Source organism: Phoenix dactylifera, chromosome 4 (genome assembly GCF_051530095.1).
Source record: "Phoenix dactylifera cultivar Ajwa chromosome 4, Ajwa_hap1_PhDact_Kaust_v1.1, whole genome shotgun sequence".
Taxonomy (NCBI): Eukaryota; Viridiplantae; Streptophyta; class Magnoliopsida; order Arecales; family Arecaceae; genus Phoenix; species Phoenix dactylifera.
Window position 1 is genome coordinate 4,732,191 of NC_143193.1, and position 24,475 is coordinate 4,756,665.

Consider the following 24,475-nt stretch of genomic DNA (forward strand, 5'->3'; position numbering starts at 1 on the left):
ATTATATTTTTATTATGCTTTGTTGTATAATACTGGTAATGTCCTTTACCAAACACATGTTAAAGTGCCACAACACTTTAGAAATATAGTTACCAAACAACGAACAACTTTTATAAACGCTCTGCTTCAAACAACTCTACTTCCAAAAGCTCTACTATTAACAGCTTCCCCTAATAGGGCCTAAATATGACATAGTACAGAATGGTAGTCAAGCTTAAAGGATCTTAATTGCCATTATGAAATATCGAACTTAAAAAAAATCAACATTCTTAAACCCCGACCCCTTTTAGAAAAAATAAAAAAAGGAATGAAAGCAAATGAAATATACCTCTAATACAAACATTTCAGTGATTTATATTCACTATTAAGCAAGCTACATGCAAGCCCATTGATCTCATTTGATTAAGAAAATGAATATGTCTTGTTTTACCATCTTTTTTATGTTCACCATTTTTTTTTTGACTTCATATGATAATTGGTAAAATGGCATAAATACTTCATCACAATTATTGAAGCAAAAAATCCATTATTATAATAAGAAGCTTGATTCTTGATGGTGCTAACAGGTTGAGTTGGTGATGTTGAAATTACTAGGCATTGGATATAAATGACTTGGGTTTAATTCTACCTTACACTGATTTTTTGCTTGTATTCCTTCCATTTGGTTGGCCAAAAAACAAATATGAGGAAAAAGAAAACCCTTAATTCTAGTCTTTCTAGAACATGACCATCAAAATTGGATGTCCAAGACTTGGCCTTGGGCAACTTGGGAACTTGAGCTTGCCAAGTTGAATGGCAATTAAGTTCCTCTTGGGTGGAGAAACCATATCAACCTTTCAAATTCAAATACCCCAATCCAAACTCAACTAATATCGGATAGGAGAGAGTTTGGATTGACCTGAATTTTATCACGCCATGTTAAAAAAGAAAACAAAGAAATAATAAAAAGTTAAAAAGAGAATCCAAGTTATAGCCTTTCACCAACTCCGAATCCTACTCTCATTAGGAGAACGGAAGCCGAAACGATACGAAAGGTATCAGTGTCCTGCTCCAAACACATATACAAAGAGAGAGACTCGGAACCAAACAAGGGGTTTTTTCTGCGACTTTTCTGTCTACTTCTCCATCGGTCGATCTCGATCTCGCTCTCTTTCCTCTTGCTCTCCCTTCTGCAATGGCGGGTCTCTCTCTGCGCTGCGGGGACTGCGGCGCCCACCTCAAGAGCGTGGAGGAGGCCCAGCAGCACGCGGAGCTCACCTCCCACACCAACTTCTCCGAATCCACCGAAGCCGTCCTCAATCTCGTCTGCACCACCTGCGGCAAGCCTTGTCGATCGAAAATCGTATGGAAATCTCCCTAAAGATCTCTCCTTTCCTCCTTTCTTTTGCTGTTTTGGGTTTGGGATTTCGTTCATTGTGAAAAAAACTTGTGATTTTGGAGTGGTTTTGGGGTTAAAGGAGACCGATCTGCACACGAAGAGGACAGGGCATGCGGATTTCGCCGATAAGACCTCGGAGACGGCGAAGCCGATTGAATTGGAGGCGCCGAAGGCTGCTATGGAGTTGGAGGAGAGCGCTGTGGCTCCTGCTGAGAGTAACCAGGTTGAAGGTGATTCTTTTCAGAGTTAATTGCGTTGATAGGATTCTACGTGCTGCGGGAGGTGCATTATAGTAGGGTTCTTGTTGGAGTTCTGATTGATTTTGTGGATGGCCTGTTCTTCTTTAGGTTGTATGATGCTTGTTTTTGGTTTAGAATGTCAGATGGATTCTGCTCTTCCTTCTATTTATTTGCTCATCCTGTTGTTTAATAGCTGCTGTTGTTTTATGAGTTTATCCTTGTGTGATCCTTTTTTTTAATGAAATAGCATTACACGTGCATTGGAAGGGAATATAGAGCAGACCATTAAGTCTCTCTCGAAAATTTATGCAAAGCTGAATCTCTTAGTCAGCTGGAAAGTCAAGGTCATTGAGACAGTGACAGCCTGTGACGCATGGCTTTAATTTGAGAGTTATGATTAGCCTGTGAAGTATCACATCTCCATCAACACATGTAGTGTGTGGGCACTTAACACTTGTTCTTACATGACAAAAACATTGAAAGTGGTTTAACCAAGAGTAATATCTCAAGAAGGGCAGTTAAACATCCAAGGACACTACAAGAACAATGCTATCAGGCAATTTAGCAAATGAAATGGTCCAACCTTTATTAGGGCAGTCAGGGAAGGTTGAAAATTGGCCATCTAACTGTATTATTTGGGAGACTGAAATCATGAAATGAGAACATATCCTCTTTTTTTTTTTTTTAATTACAATCATCGTGTATTGGTAGTTCTTTATTTATATAACTCATCTTTTAGAAATGAGTCAAATGACCTGGGACTATGCCAACTTTTTTAACTTTACAATGCTCTTTTGTATCATCACTTAATTTCTTTAAAACATAGAAATAATTATCAGAATGTAGGCTCGGGTGGCTATAGCTGAGCAGAAAGTCATTTTGAAGAAAGCTTTAAGAAAGAAGGTTTTAATGGTGAAAGAAGTTAGGAAGCCACGCCTAGCTTTCCCTCTTGGGTTTCCTACCCCTTATGGTTATTTTAAACTAACATTAAAGTCGTTGCAGTCTGGTGGAGAGTGGCTTCCCTTATGGTTATTTTAAACTAACATTAAAGTCATTGCAGTCTGGTGGAGAGTGGCTTCTGTAGTTCCCAGTGAAATACAAAAAGAAGTCTATCACTATTCTAATCCAACTATAACTCCAAGCCCATTCCCACGTCCAAGCCTGTTCCTGCTTCTCTTTTTCTCTTCGTTTTCGATTGTCCTCTCTCCTCTCTGCTTTCATCTTGTTTTCTCTCTTCTTGAGACCTTAATTATCATGCCCCACCCAGTCTGAAACCTGTCTTGCCCTCTGATGAACCTGTTAATGCCCTTCTTGCACTTTCAATGGCCGAAATCTTAGAAGTCCATCATAAAACAACTTATCCATCTTGAAGATGTTTCTCCTGGATGTTTCTGCAAAAACATCCATCACACCAATGACTTTGATTCCAACGTCTTCAGCTATGACTGGTATTGAAGATCCTGCCCTTTTTTCTTTGTTTGTGGCTTTTGGTCACTTGTATCTTATCTATGATCTCTTGTTTTTGATTTGCATGAGATGTTGTCTTAGGATCTTTGATATGGTTGTGTTCCAATGCATTATATTGGAAGTCAATATTCCTTGATGGCTTGGAGCCACCTTGTATGGGATCTATCACTTTTTGAAAACTCCCCTAATTGAGTTATGTACTTATTGTTTTGTGTTTATGCTTGGATTTCCCATTTGAAGGGCTATGATGTGCTTTGATTTCAATACCTGAGGAATATGAAACTTGATGGAGGCTTTGAAAATTTCTATCATCTAATCAGTATAGCGAGGGCCATCTATAGGCTAGCAATACACAATATTTGTCTCAAAAGGTGGAAGTATATCATAAGTTTGAAAAGAAGTGGAAAGAGAGAAGAGAGGATGGAGAGATGAGAGAGAAGAAAGAAAGGGGGAGAAGGTAAAGGAGAGTTAGAGAGAGGAAGGTCAAAGCTTAGTAGCAGGAAACATCTATCTAGGGTGGTGAATCCACCTTAGAATCTCCTTAGAGACTCATCCTCCACTTGCTTCTTAAGCATTTATTGTTGTTGTTGTTGTTTTTATAGTTATATGAGATGCTTCCTTGTATCCATGCTCCTACATTTGCGCCCACTTCTAGTAACTAATGGTCAAAGTTATGAAGAGACTGAGAGAGGGGAATTACTCCAGAGTTAAACATGATAAAGAAAAAAGGATGAGTGGACATGGAATTGAGGGTATTTATGGAATAATACATATATTCTCAGAATGAAACCAGGTGGTTTCATTGGGCCTGGGAAAACTAGGCTTGGCTACCTAGCTTTCCTTTACAAAAGCTTTCTAATGCTAAGCCATCTTTTGATCCCTGGGACCTTTGACTTTTGTCATCATTCAACTCGAAACAAGCTAGTCAATGGGCAACATGCTTCTTCAATAAATAAGTAGAAGTGATATTTAGTGAAAAAACCATCATCCCACGTACAACATTTATTGTATAACATTAAGATGTTTTTTTTGATGATCTAAACTTTGTATAGGTAATTAAATCATGGATAAATTGCTTAATAAGTGTAGCATTTGCAAAGGGACACTGAGAGGACCAGGCTCAGACATGATAAATAATGGTTGCGCATGACTGCTATAGAGTTGCAAATGACTTAATCAAAAGGCAAAAGACCTATATTAGCTGCTTAAAGCCATTCTGATGTAGAGAACAAGAAGCATTACAGGAGTGGGAAGAAACCTCTTAGGTCTTGTTTGAATGATAGGGAGTTTTAAGTGCTGAAGTGGGATCAGGAGTTCCAGGAGAGGGTAACAAGCTCACATGAGGATCCTTAGACATGTGCTTGGCCAGTGCATTACTTTATCTTGGTAGGTTAAGCACTAAATGCGACCAAAAATTTCCTTCAAATCAAGATTTAGGTGCACTGAAAAATGAGACAAGGTTTCAAAATTGTGATATTGCAATTACGCCATGCAGTTTAATAGGCTAGCTCAAGAGAAAAAATTGGTTTCTATTTCCTAGTTAATGGGATCTTGCATGCTTCAATTACCCATACAAGCAAGAAAAATATCTTCTGCAAGCTAGTGATTTTTGGTGAACTTGTGCACCTGAGTCATTCTTTCTCTAAAGATGGTCCCATCACATATAGCATTTGCAGAATGAAAGCTAACAAGATGTGGATGTAAAATAGGAATGATGAATATGGGTGGTTACGGCATTATAAACAAAATTGGATGGACTCAAAATTCCAGAGTTGTTTGGAAGAGCTAGAATTCTTGTTTGCACAGAATTCACATGTCTAGGCATCTTTATAACGCAAATTTAAACGGTACATTATTTATTTATTTATTTGTTTACTTACTTACTTATTGGTAATGAATGCCTTTTAGAAGTAGAATCATCATATTTGATGTGTTTTTTAAGTTTTAACAATTAGAAATGGTTTTGAAAAGTCTAGAACATGCTTGTCAATCATTGGGTAACCAACCAGAGTAGTTTGTTTTAGGGAAAAAACAGAGTTTGCCTAGCTTACTTTTTTAATATTTATCGATATGGTTGTATATTGTTTCATATTTGTGTATGCTATTAAGTGGCACAATATACTGCACTCTGCCAAATCCAGATATGTACGATATATATATATATACATACATACATACATATATATGTATGAGTCATGAATACTCCTTCTTGGTTTATATATGCTCTCATTTAGTACCAAGTTACCTATACAATGAAGATACACTTTTCTTTTTAGATTTAGGGAAAACAAAAACATAATTGTTTGCCATTTTTCCTTAATTTAATTTCCAGTCATTGTCTGCAAGCATGCTTTATTTATTTATTTATTTATTTATTTTCTTTTTCCATGTGTACTAGAGATGATTGTCCCAGAGGTCAATAAAAATTTTCTTGCTGAACTTGAGTCAATGGGATTTCCAACAGGTCGCGCAACAAGAGCGCTTCACTTTTCTGGTAAGTTTCTTAAATGCAGTTTCTCCTTTCATTTGTTTATTTTTTTTGTTATACAAATTGTGGTCAGCCATTCATTTTGCTGTGGCAGGCTTTGCTTCTTATGCTTTATTCTTGCCATCACTATGCTAATTCCTCCTTGATGATCTTAAAGTTTAAAGGCGGATGAATTCTTGAGTTTACTTTTCTCTGAGCATACATGTGGTGATTAAGCTTCAATAGATGATTTGCATTTAAATATAGAATTTGTGCTCTATCATGAAATCAAAATCCATAGCCATAAGCATAATCATCAAGCCTTATCACAACCATTTGAGGCCATCTTTGGCATTATTGGGGAAGAGAGAAGTGGAGAATGGAGATAGTCATCTGGTACAATCCCAACAATGGCATTGTGCCTGTGGGCATGCTGTTACCATTATCGTATAATTGGCTTCTGTTATTCATGCCAAAACATAGCCTTTTGTGATGGCTTGATCTCACAATATTATTAGAACTGCTAAACCTGCAAATTGAACAGGTAAATCAGTGATATGGTCCCTGGTCTGGTTTGGGTTTGATATTGGGCAGGACAAACAACTTACGCGGCGAAAACTGGTTGATCCAGCTGAAATTTGCTCAACCCAGCAAACTCAGGCAGACTAGAAGAAAATATTCAGAAAGTCATATCAAACCAGAGTGTTTCCTCAAATACATGACCTACCATAATGAACTATGGCACTGCCAACTATTGGAACCAATCAGCTAACATATGATGATATATCAGATTTATAATATATCTTTTGCTAATTCTAAGTTAAAAGAATTAGGCCACATGGCTTGAGATTTATATTGGAAACCCTAATAATTTAAAAATTAGCCTGTGCAATTCTTTTGGTCCATTAAGAGGGGGAATTTTGGATTCTAGCTCTTTTAATATTTTTTGATGTTTTTAATTATGCATTAGAATGTGTTTGACGTACTTACACTATACATTTGCATTGCATTGCTCAAACAATTAATTTGATTATATAAATAGTCAATTAAAATACATCAGTTTCATATTTTAAATTCATACACATTTTCAAATTTATGTTTACCCAAATAAGCATGTTATAGAACCACTTAAATTTGGTGTATATTTTACTTTTTATCATGTATTCACAATAAATATTGGGCAAATAGTTAATGACAAGTTTGTTTGTAAAACTTTTACCATAATGCTTTAAACTAGTTTTTCTTATTTTTAGTATTATTTCTATTTCGTGTAATATGTATATCATTGTTTATTTATTTTGACATGTTGGTTGGATTTGTAACCAATTCTGCTTACCAGCTCAATATTTAGTTTGGATCTGATAACTTAAAGGTGTTTCTAATGCAGCTGCTAATTATTTTTGGGTGGTGCCAATTAGTGGATTTTCTAATCTTATTGCATCCCTAGAGTTCCTTTAGCATACAACACGCAACAAGGTAAAGAGAGAAGTAATTTGGAGGAGGAAAGGAGTAACGGGTGATGTGGAATAGTCATCTCTTTTACTTTTGTTGATTTCTAGATCAATTGTTGCTTATTATTGATTGTATGTCTATAACTAGGAGCTTATTTTGGATTAGGAATTAAGTCCAAAGATGGATGCCATAATTTCCTCCATGTGGAGAATTATTACTCCATTGTCCCCTTAGAAAAGCGATATTATCCATGAGCATGTCTTAGTTGGGGCAAGAATCATCATAAATGATTAAAATGTTGTCGTTTTGCACTGTCCTGTTCTACTATTTCTATTCAATTGTTACAGTTTGTTGAGAACCTGAGACAATTGACACTAATTTACTGGTTACAAACTTTTATAAGAGCTTAAAATGTATCTACCTTCTTGTAGATGAAATATGCTTTGATGATCTAAATGAGGAGTGGGTAGAGAATGGGAGGAAAGACATTTTTTTATGGGGTTTGTGCATGGGTACAAAGAAAAGGAGGTTGGATTGATGGCTAAGATGGAGAGGGGAAAGGAAAGGTATTCATGCTACTAGAGAAAAGGATTGTTTTGTGGCTATGATGTTTGGGTCTAGAGAATGAGTAGATGTTTGCCTGCAGTCCCTCTGGGCGTGCCATAGAACTTGTTGGGCTGGCTGACTTGCCAGAGAAGTTGCAGAATAAGTCTAATAGCAAGGGGTAGGTGCATGGGTGTGTCACCGGCATTAGAGAAACCAAAAAGAAGGTGATCGAAGGGAAGATGCGAGAGTAGCATGGGTTCAGGTCCCTTGACTTTTAAGAACTTTTACCACTGTCACAAGTCACAACGTTGTTCGAAGAAGATGGATTTGGATAGGGAGTAACCTGGGCTATGGTAGGAGAGACCTATGTTAATACTACTCCTAAGGTAGAGTCTTACTGGTAAATAAAATGCAGGAAAAAGTAAAGCTAATGGAAGAATAAGTGAAGGTAAATTAAAATTGATTGATATGTTGGGGATCGAAAGGTCCTTTATCAACATTACAATCTGATATTTATAAGTGACTTCTTGTAATTGCTAAGATAGGTGCCACTACTCCTCTTGCATATTTATCCTTGCTATTATTTGCCATATGGCCCACTACTCCCACTCCCATACATAATAAGTGGTGCTACCCTTTTACGTCATGGGTGTAACTACTTCACTCCTCCTATGCTATGAATAGTAGGAAGCGTGGTGTAACTATCCTCTTTGGATTCTGCTTCACTAAAGCCTCATCATAGGCCGCTAACTCTTGCTCCCTTGGGTCTAAACCACTTTCATTCGGTATGCACCCCCTTTGTTGTGTCGGCCTTTAGATTACAATCGGTCTAGATGTGGTGTAAACAGTAGGGGAGGTTGATTTGAGGGTTAAGAAGGGGAGGAAATCGGTTGTTGATTGAGGGCTGAAGTTGGGCTGAGGCGAGGTCAAATCTTAAAGAAGGAACCTCTTTACTTTAATAAAACATGTTTGGTACTACTTTTTATGTTTTTTATTTGAAAAACTATTCTTATGATTTTTTTAAAAATTAAAATAAGAAAATCTTGCTTTCACTTTTTTAAAAATCAGGGAACTCAAAGTTTTAAGTAGACTGCCTCCACCTCTTGAATACCCTTTCTCTAGACCATTTGAAGCCATGCCCTTTTCTTATGTGCTACCGCCACCACCGCTATTGCAATTGCCACACTACTGCTGCCATCTCCATCACAACAACCGCTACAACGTCCACCTGCACCACCTCCATCCCTATTGTTGTTGCTGCTGTCACTGCTACCATGACCACTACTATTGCTGCTGTTGCCACCATGCCAACTATTGCTACTATGACCCCACCGCCACCATTGCCGTTGCCATTATCAAAGGTTAGAAGAGGTTTCTAGTTTTTGTTTTTGTTTTTTTTTGCATTTCAAAAATAAAAATAATTTATGATGCAAAACATGTTTATAATTTTCAAAATTTTAAAATTAAAAACAGAATTTTTGTTTGCAATGAAAGATTGGTTTCATGACCCCTTTTTTATTGCACAAGCAAAGAAACCTAATCCTTTGCAAGCAAACATACCCAAACTGTTTCAACCTCTACCTTTTCTATCCCCTCCAGGAAGTGTTCTAATCTAGTCTATTACAAAGCAGATTATTGAACATCCATTTCCCTTTTTTGTTAAGTCCCAACATTTCCTATTCCTATACCTTGTAAACCTAGTCTAGATCAACACAACAAGATTACCTTACTTTGCAGATTTTCCTATTGCGCTTATCTTCTCTTTAGAAATTCTACCTAGGCACACTGACAAGTTTCGATTATGAATGTTTGGGGTTAATATGGAAACATTATAGAAGAGGGCTGATGATTTTTTTGATGCGCTTATGAGGCTGTCAATGAATGTCTTCCTTCAAAATTGCCAATTTTCTAGCTCCCTTTTCATATATAAGCCCCAAGAAGTAACACACAAAAAGATCCTATATATATATATATGTAATGAGTTGATTCCTTCTTTCCTTGTTTTTCATATTAAAAATGCTCAGTTGTAGAGGATGAGATCCATAAAAGATAAGATCATAAGGAGGATCTATGACGAATATTCATCTTATCACCAAAGAAATGATCTAACAACTTGTTCTTCACAAGATAAGAGAGCTTGGAGGTGTCAATGTGTCTCCAGAGCTACAATTACTATGGAATGTAAATCTGTGAGCTCATAATTGGCAATGGTGGTATGAAGAACCTTGTTCCAACAAAATTGGTTTGAATGCTAAATATTAGTGTAGGGCAATGAGATCAGTACTATTAATGATTATTGTTATATGACAGAGAATATAGGGCTTGAATGTAGATCGATAACTAAGTTATCCATAAAAAAAATTATTTTGAAAAGTTGACATGTGATATGGGACATGTATGAGCTGCTAATATCCTTCAGAACTGCCATGGCATTATGATCAATTTTTGGGATTGATGATGCCTCTATCATGTCAAACGAGCAGAGAAGTATGAAGATGATGACTTGAATTAGGAATCTTAGAATTACTGTGCTAGTTTCCACTCAATGAAGGTGCTCCAATTTCTGCACTTTCTCATGTTCTGGCCGGCTGGCTTCTAAGATCATGCATTTTGATGTTTTTGAAAACCCTCTTGAAAACATGAACAAGAAACACCATCCTGCCCCTCTTGACCTGCTGTTTATTTCATGATTTTCATCCATCAATTCACTTGATTTCCAGGTGGGACCCAAAGTTTATCCTGTCCCTCTGATTGCCTCTGTAGTGAACATGAGCAACAGTATATAGTTATCTCTGTGGTGAATGGTAAAGACAATGTAACCCCTAAAGACATGCATCCAGCAATGTATGCATGTGCACATTCATTAATTGCACAATGATAATTAAATACAAGTGCCTCAGTTCCTTTCCTATCATGTTTCCTGTAAAGATTATGGATTCACTGGTTGCATGGTCTCCTTTTTTCTACAGGTAACAGCAGTCTTGAGGCTGCCATAAATTGGGTTGCAGATCATGAAGATGATCCTGATATTGATCAGATGCCTCTGGTACGTACTCATTTCAATGTGTGATACTGGTTACTGTAATATGTCATGTCAATTTATACTTTGACATGATAACAATTTTCTCTTCTGGTGCACCAATCCATATTCGAAGCATAACAAATTCTTATCTTAGCTGGTTGGAAGTAATTGATCAGTAACAGTGCATTTTTGATATCATTAGAAAACTCTTTGCATTCTACCAGAGGTGAAACATTTATAGCCTCGACATCTGAGCACATAAATTTTTCCACTTAATTCCCTAAAAATTCCTATTGATAAAAAAATAAATTTATGCATACAATATTTGATATATTTTTTGAAGTCAAATAACTAGTTTCTGAAACAAATTCCATGGTTGAATGACAATACAAACTATAATCTTGAAGTTGCAAGATCAATTGCTATTGGAATACATACCTAAATGCAGGACATGATCTGAGTACCACTCCCATACTTATCATGATGTACATGGTCAGGGAAGTTACGGAGAAGATGACACAGTGATCAGAGAGGAGCAGGTCAGGAAAGCTGTGGAACATGAATGCATGCTTTTCAGAATTTACATATTGAAAGATAGGAAAATCTACTTCTGATTGTGAATGTTCCCTGTTATATAATATTTACATCTATGAGTGCAAGATTTGAAATGATCCTCTTGGTCAGGGAGAAGATTTTTCTGTTAAACCTAAAGTAAGTTCGACAAAGTGGAGATATACCTTTCAAGTGCTGTGCAGTATGTAGGAAATTTTGCATAAAGGATTAGGAAACCTTTCTTTACAGATTGAGATATGGGGCACTGCAGAGGGCACAATACAAAAAGATTGGTATGGCAGGATGTGATGGGGAGATGGATATATGGTAAAACCAGAAAAGATAATCCTCGTTGTCTAGTTAGGAATGCTATAGTTTGAAAAATCAAAATAGATACACCAAAAGAGGATCAGGAAAGCCATCTAAGATGGTTAGGCATGTGCAACATAGGTCAATGCAGTTGCGCTAAGGTGTCCTATAGATTGAAGGGTCAGAACGGATAAGAGAGATGAAAGAGTCCTAGATCCAATAGTGAAAAGAGAGTTGAAGATAATTTCCAATTTGAGACAAGGGTTCATGATGGTCTACAGAGGTTTGCTGTACTGGTACGTACCGACCATACTATACCGTACCGGTACCAAATTATGTGATACAGGAGGCATACTGAGTGTCGGTACGTTGAACCGGCCTCTGTATTGGGTGTACTGACACTGTAATAGAATGGTACCGGTATGGGATCCAGTACCGAGATGACAAACTCGACACTGAGCTATTGCTAGTATTGTGGATGTGGAGGGTACTAAATACCAAGCAAACTACTCGGTATGGCTTGGTGTTGACTGTACTGGATCATGCTAAGTATAAAAGGTTCAAATGGTTCCATGTGGCTTGTACCAAGCCTAAGAGGCTCAAGTTATTTTTCCCCACCATTTGAGGAACTCCTGATACAGTTTTGAGGTGGAGACTGGTGGTGAGCAGGACTTTGTAAACTCATGCCCCAAAACTTGGTTTTTGAACAAATCAAAGCCAACTATACACTTCTAGCAAAATGAGCCCTCATCCACATCTTCTTTTATATTTTTTAATTTTCTTTTCCAGTAGCACAATAAATTGTTAACTTTTTGAATTTAAGTATGAGAAATAACTTGTCAATGCATGATATATTTTGTACTAATGTTGTATGTTGTATGAATGATCACAAGTGGTAATACATTATTAGAATATGATATTAGCTTAAAAGATAACTGTGCCATGTTTAGCATGCTTACGTGCTCTCATTCTTGACTTTATGGCATGATATGATGGTTTAAAATATTGTTTTAATGCATGAACAATTCTTTAGTGCACCAAGAAGAAGAAAGTACCGAACTTTAAAAAAAAAACAATAAAATCCAAGGAAACTCATGCCGGCATGCGTTGAAGTGTGTGAGTGCTATTTTGCTTGCATATACAGAGTGCTAGCCTGTGCAGAATGTCAGCATGGCATGTTGCATGTGCCATGTGAACCTCTGGCCTCTATGGGCACGATAGCGATACCTAAATCCTTAAGAGGTTGATTGCCATGAATGGCAAAGTAGGATACTTAAACCCATATAGGTGGGATAAGGCGCCTTTATCTTTATGCATGCGAGATTGTAACCTTCAATATAATGATCAATTGGGCTCTAGGCATATCATTGGTGTTAAAGATAGTGAATACATGTGGGCTGCATTTCATTGAATGCATGTCAACATTAAATTTGAGGAACTATGCCCAATTTTTAGGAGCATACATCCATCTATTGCTCTGTAGAATTTGTTATTGCATTTGCAACAATAATATGATACAAATTATTCCTTATGGCACGTTGTTATATCCCTTTATCAATTATTGTTTGCTTAATGTATGCCTTAGTCTTAGATTATAGGAAGCATGGATACTCAAATGACATGCCCTCTCTATATCAAATATGTATCTAGTACTGATACTGGATATTTCTTGGACACTTGTCCAATGCTTGTATTAAGGTCCCTATTTTGCAACATTAAAAAAATAATCCAGACACTTCTTGAAAATACTGGAGATTCTAATCTGATACGTAGAAAAATGAGGGGAAGGACTTTTTTGCATGTTAACCTTTCAACAATGAATGGTCAATTTTGGAGCCTATGATGTTAATATTCAAATATGAAGTATAGATTTCGGTCTATGCATTTGAATGATGACCAAGTGATGAGCTGGTAAAAGTTGATGCCACTGTATAAGCATGGGCTACATTGTATTGATAGCCTACTATACTTTGTAGATTCTTTTTCACATGCACACATATATATATGTATGCAAATTTATGCATGTATCTTTATATGGAATCATATATATTCATTGATGTATCCTCGCCATATTGTACCCTGTTTTTTCAAAATTTGCTGTATATGATCCCTATACGTGCTTCCTAGCTTAGATTTAAGAATATTTTGATATAAATCATCATAGAAGACAAATAGAATATAGGCTTCATATTATTAAACAATAATATTACTATGTCCTTATTTAGTAATATACTATCTGCAATTCTGCATTCTCTTGGGACCCAGTTAACATGCCATGTTGAAACCAGCACACAAATTGATTTGTATGCCATTTATTATTTGTATTTCTTATGGGGTCTTTTCAGTGTCATTTTAATGGGACCACTCAACCAAATACAGTTTCATGATTGTATCACTGACTATTGTCTTCTAAGGTGCTTTTGGGCTTTTTGCTTGATGATTTGGCTTTTTCCCTTTTGAACAGGTTTTATGTTATGTGGATATTGATTCTTATAAAATGTTTATGCTATCATACAAGTTGTTTGTTAACCTAATATTTGATATGACAACAGGCAACTTCCTTAATTTTGAGACATTCCCTTGCCATTTTGGCATATTTATGCTCTGGAAAGAAATAATTGTTATATAAAATTATTCCATTTAGTTTTTATGTTTTATTTGCTCTCAGGTGTCTGTTAATACCAAAGCTGAAACCAGCACACCCTCTTTAACTCCGGAGGAAGTGAAGATGAAAGCGCAAGAGCTACGGTTCGTTTTAAAGATCTTGTTTTGTTGTGTTGTTATATGCCATGCTAGAAAATCTATCATGACTTGAAATTGGTGATAGTGTCTAAAGATGTCTGAAACTCATTTACTTCTTCTAAATTATTATGAAAATGGCAACACTAGTCGTTATTATTTCAGATTCTTATGGTCTATTGTTTGGTAAATATGATTCTTTTATAGCTATCATTGTTCAATAATGCAAGCTACCATGTCATATCACATGTTTTGTCTTGGAATATAGATTTCATGAAATATTAATACCTTCTAAGTTGGAAAAGACAAAAAAAATTAGGGGGATTTCAAAATCTTCGCAACTTGTTAATTTAGCAAAACAGTCGTCGAGTCAAGTACACTTTCTAGAGTCACTTCGAGTCAAGGAATTTCATAGATACTCTTGAATTTCTTTCCTTCTTTTTCACCCTTCGAGTTTGACTATCTTCTTGAACAGCCGTATAGGTTGTCTTTGATCATATATTACTTCTTATTTGTTGCCAATTTTAGTTCTTAGTCAACAAGCCTTGAATGGAGTTAGTTTTATGAAACAAAGTCTGATTAATCAAACCATAAGAATGTTTTATGACCATTTCTGTACATGATGTCAACCTCTATATTGGTGCCAAAAGCTTGACCAGCTTTGTATAGTGGAGGCATTTACTCTTGAGACCTAGAAGATCAACTGGCATATAAGGAGATAAGTTAAAAAGGAACACCCCAATGTATAAGGCTCTTGCCACTGAGGGGTCTGAGGAGGTTCAGATGTACGTAGCCATACCCTCATATGCAGAGAAGTTGCCTCCATGTTTCAAACTCATGCCTCTAGGTCACAATAGAGCAACCTTATTATTGGACCAAGGCTCACCTGCTAAGGAGTCGTATGTTGCTTGGTTATATTGTTTAAGCTTATGCACCCATGGAGCAACCCTCTAAATCTTCTTTAGATTGATTCTTAAACAAGAAGAAGATTTTTATCTCTCCAAATGGGAATTATTTTAATGTGTTATTAGACACCTAAGCGGCACTCTTGGAGGCCATGTCAAAGACCTACTATTTAGTTATAATTGTCTTAGACACCTACTTATACCACATCTTGGCACTCGGGGATCATCATACACGTAGCTCTAGGATGTAATTTGAATAGGGATCCCAAGTCCTGAGCCAAATAAGACTGAAAATTTTTAAATCATGTTGTCTCACCTAGAGTTAAAAAGGGAAGGTAGGACACTTGAAAAGCCAAAGCTATAGACATTGTATAGAGGAAGCTAACCAAGTTGGCTTAAAGGTACCTTCATATGGGGAATCGCAATGTAGACCAAGTAAAAGGAGAGATGACCGGGGTGTACTATTATGGGTAGGCCGAGCGAAGTTTAATTCTTGTAGATTTGAGGTTGATTGAGCATGACTCTTGATTTGACAGACGATGCAGAATCTGGCTATTATGACAGCGTGAGTAGTGGAGGGCAGACAGAAGTAGAGGCCGGATGTTGGCTGAGTGAGCGGTTACCATATCCTTTGTCTTCTAGTATAAATAATTGAAAGTAATTTATGAAAAATATATTTTTTAGATTTGCCAATTAATCAGATTTCACCTTTGTCTTTATCTTTAAGTTATCTTTGCTTTTGCTCTTTAAATTCTATGCTTTAGTTTCCTAGTAGAATTCTAGTTTACCTATAGTAGTAGAGTAATTTGTAGCCCCGGCTACACTCTAACTCTTCCTCTTTGAATAGGCAGTATGACAGTAGCAGAAGTCCTTGAAGGTCAAGGCATTTGGATCCACGCTACTATCATTATCCTTCTTTTGTTATTCCCTTTCCGACTAATCTAGTGTCGGTGGCATGCCCGTGCAATCACATGACCCACCCATAGGACTTGTTGTCCACCCTTTGAGGGCTTAACAAGCTTTTTTGGCACGTGCCTCAGGTCTCTTAATGGCAACAACACCAAAGATTTTGGATGCAACTTTTAGGTATGGGCAAAGAGTTGGAATCTTTTGAAAGTGAGTTCAACTAGTGATGGCCAACGTAAAACTATATTCATGTCTGTTGAACATGATAATCCAGTTTATATAAAATTTAAAATTACAGCGGACCGTAGATCTACTGCTGCCAGAAACATGCATAATAACTTATTGCCGACTTGTATATGTTTATGTAGACTCTTGAAATTATCGATGAACTCAAGAAATTTCGGAAACCTGCAAAAGGTTTAAGGTTAACTTTGATCCCTACATGTGCCTTTATAGACCAGGTTTTTTTTTAAGGACCTCCATGCTCAACTTATTTAATTTGGGCTTATGCTCATCTGACTTGGAGTTGGCCTTGGTCTTGATCATTGGTGCTAGTATAAAGATTTTCTGAGCTCAAGCTTGGGAAGCTAAAGGGTTCAGAACTTTCTAATAGTGTTGATCAGCATAAACTTAATACCTTGGCTAATGTGGAAGTACTACATTGACAAACCCGAACTTTGTAACCAAATTCTTGTCTATGTCAATTTACATTAGGTCGGTCCACTTTGATCTCGTTACCCTTTTTGGATTGTTAGTCTTTGACGTTGGGTCTATCCTACTCATGATTTATGTTTTTAGTGGCAATAGTTGCTTCTCATCCTCTCTCAATTATCATCCCAACACATTTATGTGATTTTTTTAGATGCTTTTATCTCCTCAAAGTTTTTTTCTCCTTCTCCTTCAGTTTTAATTGGGCTATCATTCGGTTAGGTGTCATAATGTCGGACGAGTGGTGGGGTGAAGTTTTGGGTGGTTTTGGATTGATTGACTTAGCAACATGATGGAGTAACAATTTACAAGTCATTGGTTTTAGTTGGGTCAAATAAAATTACAGTTAAGATTGGTTATGCAAGCAGAGCGGGTACTGTTGTAAGGATTGGTGGGTTTAATGCAGATGATGGTGAATAGAAGATAATAAAATGGAGAAAAGGAAAGAAAAAGTTAATTAGTGAATGATGTGCAATCCATCATGAAAAAAAGATATTTCTGTTTAAACTTTGTGCCTCGCAATGTCGATAGCCATAACCATGACTTCTCCGAATTATTTGGTTTAGCTTTGTGGTTCCCTATTCACCAGGTATTCCTATTTAGGGCCATCTCTGATGATGAACTTCTTCTGCTTCAATTGTAGGATGACTCTTAACCAAATGATAAAATCAACTATCTTACATGTTTCCAAGATGGCTTTGACTTGAGAACTGGACTTTAGTCAATTGAGTACTCCAATTTTTATTAGATATCGACTTTCCTAGATAGCTTGATCTTTTCTATGCTAAAAGTTAAGACCATACACAACCAATTAAGAGACTTAATATTTGGGTGGTTTAGGTGGGTTAAACTTAGGGTTTTGATTTGATCAAATGAGCTTAGGCTGTCTTTTGACTTTATCGGGGTTTGGGCCCAAGAAAGCTGGTCACTGTTCTGAAATTTTGTCCATTGGATTATCTCATGCTCCGTTTGTTGGCATTGGTCAGGGCTTGGCCTGATTTTAGGTGGCTCATTTCTGCCCCTAATTTCTTTCTTGACAAGCTATGGTCTGCCCAGGCCTATTCAACATTCAATGAGCTGAAGTGTGAACTGTGCAACCTTCAGGCATTTTACTTTGGCAATGTAGTTATATGCAGAATTGGCGTTGAATAATAAACAAAATATGGGGCTGTATTCTTACTGCCCCTCTTTAATTGAGAAGGCCAAACCAACACAATTGTAGATAGGTCCAGCCAGCCACGTTGCTGCCACCAAAATCTCTAAGAATACACCTCCACCCTCCATTTTAACCAAATCAAAAGCATCTTTGGAGTTTTGCTCAAGGCAGTAGAGGAATGTGGAAAGTGGTGGGTTAGGGACAGCCAACAAAGTGGGGATTGATCAGGAGTAGGCAAATACACTGAAGATGCCCCAAGTATCCAAACTATCTGCCAAGTCAAATGCAAACAGGGGACTTATTTGTTAGTGCTAGATTTACCTTTTAAGACCCAAGTTCTGGGGTTTCATAAAGACCAATTCAAATAACAGATAATGATCTTCATGAATATTGCTTTTCTTTTTAAAACTGGCTATAACTATCACGTGCAAATCTATGTATCCTAAAAGTTAGGCAACTCAAACCCCGCACCTCTCCTTCTCTCTTATTTTCTTTTTCTTGATTAGACATTCACATATCACAAAAACTCAAGTTACTTCTGAGCTTCAAGACAGCTAATGATTGGTAAAGCATGTTGTTGCCTTTTTTCCTACTATATGGGTTAGCATATAGAGGTATAGTGAGCTGGGTTTGAATGTATATCGACCACATTCAGGCCTCCCCAACCTAGATTAGATTAGAGTGATGAGAGTTAAAATGATGAATTGGTCAAAGTTGACCTTGTTCAGATCTGGTCTAACATATTATATAGAACAAGCATGCCATATGGGCCTAATGTTTTTTGAGCACATATACTTGCTACTTGCCCTGCTTTTCAGTAGGCTTTAACTGGCATGCTGAATTGGCTGTTTATCCTTGCATTAAAGTCTTCTTTTCAATAAACTGGATCATTTTGCTGAATTTGGAGTGATATATTGTCCTTATAAGATTGAGTTTCATCATATGTTGACATAGGGCATTGTGTTATTATTCAAGTGTCAAGTCTTGGTATATCAGCACCTTGCCAGTGTGGGTTGGTGTGATATGGTACATCCCTGTATAGATACATGGTATGCTGTTGGAGTTGGCATAACACCTATACCATGTGTCAGTACAGGGGCATACTACACCCTCACTGTCCTAATACCATATACAGCAACCCTGTACAGGCTGGTACATCAGCAATTAAAAAATTGATTTTATTTCTATGTCTTGGTTCTAACTCCCCAAAGAGTTGGGACAGGGCTTGATGTTATGGTTATTGTATATTGGATTCAGACTTTTCCTGATAAACATGGCATTTTTGTTTGCTTTCAACGCTAACTCAAAAGTTGGGCATAACCTGGTGGATATGGGTGCATCTATCATTATGATGTCTTTGGTACTTGCAGTGAACGTGCTCGCAAGAAGAAAGAAGAAGAAGAAAAAAGGACGGAAAGAGAAAGAGAGAAGGTATTACCTTGTTCCTTCTATGCTATTTTTCCTCTTTTGGCTTGTTAATGTGATTTTGATGCACTGTTTTAGTAACTTGCACTGAAAGTCTTATGACAAATATAAATTGGAGATTGATGGTCAGGAAGATAATTATTTGAAGATGTGCTTCTTCGTCTCCTATAGGGTTATAAATGTCAAGGACTGAGGTCCAAGTGAACCACACTTTGATTTATTCAAGGAAGCTGTTCTTTAGATCAAACAAGGATCAACTTATTGACATACTTTCTGGTGTTTTTTCAAAGTTTGCATGCAGAGAGAAGTCATCAAGATCCTAATTTAGGTTTTAGCATAGGATCTAAATTGAAATCAATTATTGACTATGTCATTGCAGCATGGTGGTTTTTTTATATGTTTGTAAATTTAATCTTATATTCTTTGAGCAAGAAAAATAGCCACGCAATTTCAACAATTCTGGCATATAGTCAAACAAATCCAAATAGACTTTTATAATGCAGGACAATCAAATATATGAAGCTATAATAACAAATTCGACGAACAAGGGTATGATATATAAGATATTTAGTTTTAGGAAGCATAAGATTTATAAAGAATGTGATTTTAAGTATTCAATCTATGCATGTTTTAAGGCCCATCAAGAAACAATGAATTACACACTGTAGGTGTCCTAGAGACATGTACAGATTTCAAATTCATACTTACATGTTGACCTGTAGGGAAACTGTTATTATTACATCTTAAATTGTGTGGTTTAATGTGTCAGCATGGACGGTTTGATTGTTTTCCATTTGCACCTTCTATTTAGGACTAATTTGTTTGCACTTTGCATGGGGTCTCTCTTTTAACTGTGGTTCGCAAGAAGTTTTTACTAAATCTTTCTTTATTTTAAGAATATTCTTGTACTTTTCTTGCCTTCTCTTTCTGCTGATTGCTGGAAGCTATGTATTATCTTGTAACTTTATTTTTTTATTTTCAATTTTGCAAACCTGCACTCAAGGCACTTGCTCAACATTTTGATAATGATTTCAGGATATAGTTTGACCTGGCTGTTATATATATTGCAGGAGAGAATACGCATTGGTAAGGAACTTTTGGAAGCCAAGCGGATTGAGGAGGAAAATGAAAGACGACGGTTTGTTTTAGCCTAAAGCTCTTCTTGGACAATGATTATTTGATTTTTGGCATAATGCTAGTAATTGGCATATCACTCATCTTTTCTGGACTGATTCAGAAGTGCATCTCCTTCTTGCACAGACTGTTGGCATTGCGAAAGGCTGAGAAAGAGGAAGAGAAAAGAGCAAGAGAGAAAATTCGCCAGAAACTAGAGGAGGATAAGGTCGGCCGCCTTGTCATGCTGTCCTTTTTTTTAGATCTTTTCTCTGTTGGAATTTTGGCTTTGTGTATTCTGCAAACCATTTCATTTCTGCTTGCTGTTTGGAAGCTATCATCTTCTAGAATATAAGATATCCATTTTATATTTCTATTGCCTTCACTTTTATACTTAATTTTTGTTAATTGTCTGTATAATGATTATTATAGGTTATAATTTTATGAATGATCTATTTTTTTGATGATTTTTGAACTGATTGTAGTAGTAAAAATGTTATCACTGTGATGCTTAATTGTGATGCGAGTAAAAATGATATTTTCATTTATCCTTTTTCTGTTGCTTGTCTGTTCTGAGTGGGGGGATCTAATGATTCATGATTCAACAATTATGACTTTAAAGTCTAGGAAGTGATCCTGTGTGCCATGTGTTTGCATATTGCAGTTCAGGAAGGCTTTAATCCATTACATTAGTTTTGTAAAACTGAGTACAAGATTATGGTGAAACTTGAAAATGTCATGCTTATGTGGCAAACATATTAAAACATCCGAGTTCAACCCATGGGATAAGTATATCTTGTTAATTTGAGGTTAAGTAATAATAGGGTTGGAACAAAGAATGAATGCTGGGTCTTTGACTGATGAACTTGATCATGGAAGTTTGAGATTTTGATGAACATAGTATGTTCTGCGAGATGAACACATACTATAATGGCAGTGCTTCTCTATACACTAATAATGGGCTATACCTCTTAGGTATTTGTATTATTGTGTGATGAGATACCTAAAGGGCATAAACCACACTAGTTAGCTGACAAGCTTGGACTGCAATGTCAATATGTTTGAATCAAGTCCATAAGAATGCAAGTTATCTAGTTGCTATGCCTATGATTTTACCTTATGCATAGCTGCATTTTTCTGGATAAGTAAAGGGGCAGATAAGATTTACTTGCCTAACTGTTATACACTTGTACTAGTAGAATCCTCGGGAACCTTCTATTGGATATCCAACTAATATCTTTTCCTTAGTAGTTATTTATGTCATTTATTACTCCCTACAATTTATGACATGCTTCTTGGAGCTCAGCTGCTTTTCATTGTTTCTAGTTACAGTCATTGACATTAATGCATCGAACATTCCTTTAAGACACCGGGAATGTTCAATAACTTGCTTTGGCTTGATGTATGTCCTAAGCAGGAGGTATCAATGTATCGAGAACATATGATAGTATCATGTGAATCTGCAGTGAAAAGAATTTGGACTTAATTATTTCACCATCAAATGTTTGCATGTCAGTGATCGTATCCATTGTTTTTGGATAGTGGGCTATTGTTATATAGTAGCCCTGTTCTTGTCCTAGAGTGCTTGGTTCTTATCTATATTAACATCAGAGGTCTATCGCCCATAGCACCATCACATAAAATCTTTCTGCAGGCAGAAAGAAGGCGGAAACTTGGGCTGCCTCCTGAGGACCCTGGAGCTGCAAAACCCAGCTCACCACCTGTGGAGGAGAAGAAGGTACTTTTTAATCCAATTGATTCAAATAAATTTCCTACAGCCTCCTAATTAAGTTAAAAGCCTTGGTGTGTGTGGAACACCGAGTAAAACTGTATTATTTATGGGCACACATGCTTTACGATTTGCAGAGTTTCTTACCTGTTAGGCCCGCTTCGAAGGCAGAGCGCATGAGAGACTGTTTACGCTCTCTTAAGCAACATCACAAGGTATCCTCAGTCTCATTTACCTTTTCTCATAAATTCTCTGAGAAGTATGGGCTGAGATTTGGGATCTGTTACTCATTTCAAACGTAGAAAAGTGCCAACATGCATTTGAGCTTTTTGTTAAAGTCTCATATTCTTAATCAACGAAGTAAATTTAAGCACTGGCTGCCCTCTTTTATCTGTCTTCTAGAATTGTTCAAACTTCAAAGGGATTTTGACATTTTAGTCCTCTTTTTCCAACCCAATCCCAAAATGGTTCACTTTTTTGTGAAAATACGTATAGCACCTTTTTTGGTTATTAGAACAGAATAATCCAATTATTTGATTTTTAGATGACAATAGTCAAATCAATAATTAGTTGAATAATAGGATTATTTTGTCTAATAATCAAAACCATGTGCTACATGTACTTTTGGAAGAAAAAGGGACCATTTTGGGATTAGGTTGGAGAAAGAGGGCTAACATGTCAAAATTGCTCATTCAAACGATTTCACCATCTACTTCACTTTTTGCTACTTTCCAACTCATAAGACTGACATCACCTCTAAAACAAATAAAAAAAAAAGGGCAGTCCAATGCACAAGGCTCTTGCAATTGTTGATTCTGGGGAGAATCTGACGTATGCAGGCCTACCTTTGCTTATAGAGAGGTTGTGTCTATGTTTTGAATACGGCCTCTCTTGGTCACAATTGAGCAACCTTCCATTGTGCCAAGGCTCTCCTTCATTCCTACAAAAAATACTGCATAAAATAGAACGATGCAACTTTATAGCATGTAGCCACAAAATTTTGATCATTTTGTTTGCACGTGTCATGCATCACAGAATGTGGCTCTTGTGCTGAATGCTTGTTCTTTGGTTAGGGGCAAGCATCTGGCTTGAAAAGGATTTTGACATGATGGTTAAAATGTTTAGTACAAGGACTTTTCTATATAATTGGCAAATATGTTGTTCTTTTACGGATAAATTATGGTACATAGTTGCTTGCTGTTGAATCACATTATATACCAACTGTCTAATGTTCAATCTGGTAGGATGAGGATGCTAAAGTTAAGAGAGCTTTCCAAACGCTTCTCACTTATGTGGGCAATGTTGCCAAAAATCCAGATGAAGAGAAATTCAGAAAGATCCGGCTAAATAATCCAACATTTCAGGTAACTGAGAAATTCCATGAGTTTCATATTGCATTAGCTTGACTCTTCATTTCCTTAAAAATTTAATTGGTTACTCTCTTTCTAATTTCGTTCAACAGGATAGAGTTGGTAACCTTCGTGGAGGCATTGAGTTTCTCGAGATATGTGGCTTTCAAAGGCTTGATGACAATGAATTTCTGTTTCTACCTAGGGACAAGGTTGATACGGCAGTCCTGAATTCTGCTGGATCAGAGTTGAATTCTGCCATAGCCAATCCCTTCTTTGGAGTTCTCTAAGTTGAAGGTATCAATCACATGGGTACTTGTCTTTATTCTGCTTCACTAGCTTGAACAGAAATCTGATACAAACATGAAAGTATTGAGTGAAATGAGAAGAGGAAGAAACAAGAAAACTTATGCAAAAAACTCAGCGCATCACACCTTTGTGTCCTACTTGCAGTTGTTTGATTGCATTACTAATGCTTGTCTTCAGGAAATGAGAAATCAAGAACCATGTATCGTTCTATCATTGATTGAGAAGGACGCTAGGCTTGCTTTTGTCATGTGATTTAGTTTACTCTACCTATAGCGGGTACTAGTTTTTGCGAATTATGCAGGTGCATATTTGGAGATTATTTAAAGGAAATTCTACTGAGGAATTGATTTTATATAAGCAACTGTCCATGATTTTTACTATTCTAAGCATAAATGATTGCGTCACATGAAATTCGCCACTAGGTTGTAATGACTCTATTTTCATGCATTTATCAGATTTAAGCTTTCCTGTTGTTCAATTTTGATGGAGTATTTGCCTTCTTAGTTGAAGTCTCCGCCAAACTGTTGACAGAACACTATCTGGTGCATGGTACGCTATACGTCAGTACCGGTACCAGTACCGGTGGGTACCGAACGTACCGGTACCGGTACCAGTGGATACCGGTATCGGTACACCAGTGTCGGTATGCCTGGCATACCGTGTAGCATACCGTACCGATACTCGGTATGCTTATGCTAGTGCGT

The 24,475-nt window shown here is 36.7% G+C and overlaps 1 protein-coding gene across 1 annotated transcript; it reads left to right on the forward strand.

Annotated features, from left to right (window-relative positions):
• Positions 1-1,063: 1,063 nt before the first annotated feature.
• Positions 1,064-24,128, forward strand: LOC103695657 (ubiquitin-associated (UBA)/TS-N domain-containing protein). The gene is made up of 12 exons (XM_008777031.6): positions 1,064-1,342; positions 1,458-1,608; positions 5,483-5,578; positions 10,519-10,595; positions 14,101-14,180; positions 19,217-19,277; positions 20,342-20,409; positions 20,532-20,613; positions 22,039-22,122; positions 22,251-22,328; positions 23,358-23,477; positions 23,576-24,128. Exons 1-12 carry the CDS (start codon positions 1,175-1,177, stop codon positions 23,750-23,752), a joined length of 1,242 nt encoding a protein of 413 aa, XP_008775253.4. The 5' UTR covers positions 1,064-1,174; the 3' UTR covers positions 23,753-24,128.
• Positions 24,129-24,475: the final 347 nt, after the last annotated feature.